This window comes from Neomonachus schauinslandi, chromosome 1 (assembly GCF_002201575.2).
Source record: "Neomonachus schauinslandi chromosome 1, ASM220157v2, whole genome shotgun sequence".
Taxonomy (NCBI): domain Eukaryota; kingdom Metazoa; phylum Chordata; class Mammalia; order Carnivora; family Phocidae; genus Neomonachus; species Neomonachus schauinslandi.
The window spans coordinates 65013751-65019750 of NC_058403.1; the positions used below are offsets into that span (position 1 = coordinate 65013751).

Genomic DNA, 6000 nt, shown 5'->3' on the forward strand with positions numbered 1-6000 from the left:
ACAGAATTTCTTTTTGGAGTAATGAAAATGTTTTAAAATTAGATAGTGGTGATAGTTGCGTAACTCTGTCAGCACACTAAAACCACTGAATTGTACATTTTATGTATATAAAGTATGTGAATTATATCTCAATAAGGCTCTAATTTAAAAAAATACCTTTTGATATTACTCCTAACATTACATCCTTAAGAATGCTCATTAAATTTCTACCAAGATAGCTGTCTTTCAATAAAAACTTCCAAAAAAATCATTAAAATTAAACTGAACTTTGTAAATGATAGGGAAATTTTTATTCTTTTATAAAGTAACAAAATTTCAACACATGTATACTAATGTCCATCATGCATACCCTGTTCTTTAGTATTTACTTCCTCCCACACACATCTTTAAACAGTAACAACAACTGAGGCCTACAGGGGATGATAGCAACAGGAAGAGAGATGGTAGGAATGAAGACAGGCAGAAATTTAAACAAATGAACAGACCTAAGATTGGAACAGACCCTGATATGGGTTAAATATGAAATCACATATATTGTGAGCATCCCAATTCAGCAATGTCAAGAAATGCAATGATGCCATATTGCATGGAATCCACACACATACAAAGGCAGGCAGTAACAATATGGTTACCTCACAGTCTCAGACTCTTTCATAGATATTTTCGTGGGTAACAGCTAACATCTCCAAATACCCATCTACGATAAGAACAAATATGTCTCTCTCTCAATGAGAATTATGACACTAGAATTTAAGGTAAGTACTTTGGTGATAAACTTGATTCTAATTATTTGAATTACTGACAATATGTCTTAAATTGCTATGGCTTGAATCCCCAGTTGGGGAAGCTTCAGCGGGAAGAGCATCTCGCAGCTTGGCCCAGCACATTCCCGGACCAGGTGGTATAGAAGGGATGAAAGGTGCTGCCGGAGGGGTGATGGGAGAGCTGACACGTGCTCGGATCGCACTTGATGAGAGAGGACAGAGGCTAGGAGAGCTGGAAGAGAAGACTGCAGGCATGATGACCAGCGCAGAAGCATTTTCCAAACATGCACATGAGGTAAATGGCTTAATATAGCGTCTTCATACAATAATAACTTGAAACACTGGGGCCCTGCACAAGAAAGCGCAGAGATGTCACTGTAAGTAATCCTGTGTGAGAACCAGGGTAACCTGGATCTCGTTATAAGTGTCATAATTCCCCCAGTATTTGGGAAAGAAATGCTTTTAAATACTATATTAATACTACTTTACCTTAGGAGATAATTTAAAAGAAAATTATTCATTGGTTCTGATACATTGGGTCTATATTGTGCATCTGCTACTAAAAAGGTGCTTAGATACATTATATGATCCTCCCCCCTCACCCAAAAAAGGTGTGAGGGGCACTAGAAGCTGGAATCCACACACTACTTTTTGCTTTAATCGTTAAAAATCAGCTGAGTCTTTTCAGCTTCATTATTTTTAAAAAACCTTTTCATATGTACTTTATTTCAAAAAGTAAAGGAAGTTTTATAAATTTAAGATTTAGATATGCATGATTGGCTCAATATGGGCTTGCTTTGGCTAGTACTTTTAAAGATTTTTAAAAACATTTTATTGTGACTATTTTTTCTTTGCAGTTAATGCTGAAATATAAGGATAAGAAATGGTACCAATTCTAAACTTCTAAAGAAGCTCTGACTGCTTTGAGAAACCATTATTCAGGGAAACCAAATTTATTCCCAGCATCACTATTCAACTTGCTAGAAGCCAGTTTCTTCTACAAAATGTTCCATTACAGTACATCTGAAGTTATCATAAGGGAAATTTATTAGACATTGTACAACCCAAAGGCGGGAACCCTGGTTAAAATCCCAAGACACGGCTGAGTTTGTCTTTTCCCAACGTGGAATGGAGCTATCATCTTGGCCTGTCATTTGCTAAGGATTTACATTTAGGAACTACGGGGAGTCCTTCTGATTTGAAAAAATCCTGTACAAACAAAAGCATTAATGCACTTAATGAAAAAAAAAAATCTTTGCATGATAAATTAACATCCTAAGAGGAAAAGAAAAAAAGCATGTTGTGACAGAAGAAAAAAAGATTTATGGCAAACTATTTTTATAAATTGGGCCACACCTGACAATTTAAAAAATCTGCATTAGAAGATATCAGTGTATTTCAGGTACATTTACCATACCCAACTGAAAAAGAAAAGAAAACCAGAGTTTTCTTCTCATCTATAACTTTCATTATACTAGGACATTATTGAATTCTTATGGCAAGAGTCTGATTGTTTGTCTTTCCATAATATTTTACATCATCACCGTTATCAGTCATAATCGAGTATTGCCAGGATAGTAAGTCATTCCTCACACAGTAATTTCCATTTGTCACTTTCAGAACAATTGGCTAGTTTTAGTCATAAACCGTGCAGGGTTGGGTCACCTCAAAGCATTTTTTCAGCCTGGCTTGTGCTCTGCAGGGGAGTTAATGATAAGTTGGGGGAAACTAGACTACAGGAACAGTGCAGTTAGCTTTGAGAACTGATTTCACACACTCTGGTTTCAGTTTCTAAAGGGATATGTTTTTAATGCTCCATTTGTATCTTTGTCTGCCAATTACACAGTATATTACTGTTCAAGCCCAGTGGTGTCTTCAATCCAAAGGTGCTCTTGCAGCCTGACACTCACAGACCAAACTGGTCATTCTCTTTAATATGATTCAGTAAAACCTCAGTTAATGTTTTGGGAAAGAGATTCTGATTTACTACATTTCTGATTAACAAGGGCTTTCATTAGTAAATACTTTTTGGTTCAATACTTACTATTGAAAATCTTTATAAAATGTGGTATTTTTGCTATGTTGGCCTTAGTCACCATTATAGACAACAGAAATACAGAGAGAATTTAATGATACAAAATGAATAATTTTGTCACTCTTTAGGCTAAATGATATAAGCCACAAATTATGTCAGTAGATACCGAACACATTTTCCTTATTAAAAACTCTTTTCAAAGTGAAATAAGGCATACCCTTAATATGATAAAAGTTATCTGTCATAACAGCGAGGCTCTAGAGGCAAATAAATAAATAAAGACACCTGCTATCATTATTTAACATGATTCTGGAAACTAAAAGTCATAGAAAATGAATATATGCAGGTTCTAGGACCCATCCTATAATATGTTGTTCCTTCAAAAAGAATTTTTAAAAAAAAATTAATGGGTTTGACTTAATGAATTTTGATTATTCCAGGTCTTACCAGATTTGCATTTGTGTTTCCTAAGAATTCACCATTTTTCCTGAAATCCAGGTTATTTTAGTAGCCCCAAATAGTATTTGTTTGTTTTTTTAGATTTTTTAATTCTTAGTGTATTTTTTTGAAGTGGGAATTCCTTTAAATGTTCTCAGTAATTTTGAGAAAAGATGATAGAGTCAGAAAATGTATACTTTATCTCCCCAACTCCTGATTAGTGGAATACAAATTAATGAGGTTTTACTGTATCAGAGTTATTTTTATAACTCAAAGAGACAGCAATAACAAGAATCTGATGTGGATGTGATTTTTCTCTTTGAACTTTTCTGTTCTGTTGCACTGACCTTAGCATGCATGTGCATGCACACACACCATTACAACCACCACCACCATCTTATCATCATCGTCTTTGGAAAATGAGTACTGTTGATCCATGTAATTCTTTACATGTCTCTTCTCCACTGTTTAAATGTCTTGCCTCTATCTTGGAACATAAGAAAAATACTCCTAGTAACTTGGACAATGATAGAGAAAATAACTCTGAGTCTTTGTCATCAAAATTACATTATATCTACTATGGTGGCTTCAGAAGATAAGCTTGCAAGCTACAGTCTCCAAGTCGACTTTATCTCCCTATGACTCCCTCAGGAGATAAACCCTTCTTAGTGTCCCAGGGGAAAATGGGTCTTTGTGCTCTATTCACCAATAAGAAGCTAGAAGTATTTGTTTTATTGAATCTAATAATCCCTACCATGAAATCATCCATTAACCTTGGTGTTTGGAGGGAAGGATGATTGATTTATCATTTATTTTAATCCCTTACAACTTTGCTTCCTACACTTAAGACTCAGACTTAGTGCCCCAATCACCATAGGGGCCATCATCTAACTTTGGAAGGATAGTGACAACTGAGAGATGTTTCCTGATAATTTAGTCATAAACACAACTTTTCAAATCTTTTATATAGCCTTGGAGTGATTCTCAAGTTAATAAATCAGAATCTAGGTTTCTATTCCTCAAAGATCTTAAGGGATTATAAAAGGAAAAAGTTTATTGTTGGAGTCCCTTTTTATGTGACCTATGTGTCCAATTTTAAACATACCATCTATCTGTTATCGGCATTAAGGGTTCTCCAGGGCTTAGAGAAAGAAAGAGAGAGAGAGAGAGATTATGCCCAAGGTTGGTTGAAGAAGATGAAAATGAGCTCTTTTAAATACTTGGTTATAAAATGTTTGGCAGAAGGGAAAAATGAAAAAGGTCTAGAAAAGTAAGCTAAAAATCCTCTCCTTGGTTTAGGATCATTGGGACAACCCAGGAGAATGTGATTACAGTCTGACCCTATGAAAGACATTATAACTTGACTACTTTCTTTGAGAGGCAATGCCAAAAGGACTCAGACATTTCTATCAGGGTTTGCTCTTTGCATCAGGAGAAAAGTGGTAGCCTTCACAGCTTCCTCACCTTTGTCTTCTGTAACACCAACCCCATTACTGACTACATACTATTTCATATACACACTGCTCCAGGTGCCAGAGATACTTGCCAGTAAGTCATGTATTCTGGATGGCACCATTACAGGGAGTATGGTTGTTGTGTAGCAAGTTTAGTGTACATAATTGCGTATAACATAGCCCTAAAGGGATAAAATAAAGAAGATAAGGTCTGACTTTGCAAAGTAAGAGGAAGTGCCAATTTGGTGCAAGAGGATTGGGGTGGGGAGGGACATGAGAGCCAGAGTTAAGTGGAAGAGGTTTTGATGAGAAACTAGAGGCACAGATGGCCGCTTTTATTTATATAGTTATGTAGGGAACTGATTCTCAACCTTGGCTGTACATGAGAATCACCTAAGGAGCTTTTACAATTCCAATTATATCAAAATCTCTTGGAGTGGGAGCCGAACATTGTTATTTTTGAAAGCCCCCAATGTGGTTCCAGTGTCAGCCAGGGCTGACAAACACAGCTTTATGGTCGATTAGGGAAGACACATTTGTCTACCTCGGCTGGTATCCAAGCCCCACTTCTGAGGAGTCATGGAAGGCAAGATGCAAAGATACAGTGTTGTCTGGATTGAGAATTATTGTGTTGTAACCCAAAACAAAGGTTCTGTGCAAATTTCTGACCAGGCAATGCCCCATTGACTTTTAATAATTCTGTCTTTGTGATTTTCTCCCATGTGACTTGGCCATTATTCCTATTCAAACATCTAGGTTTTGATTGTCTTATACATGTGACATCACAAGACACCAGAAGAAATATAAGAAATTCAACAGCATGTAAAGCTAAGTGGAAAACTAATTCTTAGTAGTTGGATAGTGGAAATTAAAACAATCATTTATTAAATCAGGCCCAAATTTATTTTTCATTCTTCATTTGGAGGAGACATGGGTACTAGGTACCTGTTCTGCTATAGTATATTTTACTGGACTTGATCTTAGCAAGAAGGAAGAATAGCAGTTCCTTTTTGATTGCTGTCTTAGCTCCCAGGGCCACTTATATTTTTTTCTTAGTTATTGGACATGTGTTTAAAGGGAGAAGAATGTCTGTAACTCACGATCTGGCCTCCAGTGCCCTGAGAGACTGTTTTCACCTTCAAAAAGGGAGAGTCTGCCTATCCAAGGCAATAACCCTCAATGAGAAAACGTGAGAGTTCTCTCCTCTCTTACTGCTCCCCTCTGGTATTGGCCTGTGCTTCTCAACTGCAAAGCCAGAAAATAAACTAGGTGGTGGTCATAGACAAGTGTACACAGAATCAAAATCTCT

General features: G+C 36.4%; 1 protein-coding gene across 1 annotated transcript in view; it reads left to right on the forward strand.

Moving 5' to 3' along the window:
* Positions 1-1663, forward strand: part of STXBP5L (syntaxin binding protein 5L) — a 419146-nt gene extending 417483 nt beyond the window's left edge. The window contains exons 27-28 of the mRNA XM_021692509.1: positions 839-1059; positions 1622-1663. Coding sequence (XP_021548184.1) covers positions 839-1059; positions 1622-1663 — 263 coding nt within the window. The remainder of the gene's footprint in view (positions 1-838; positions 1060-1621) is intronic.
* Positions 1664-6000: the final 4337 nt, after the last annotated feature.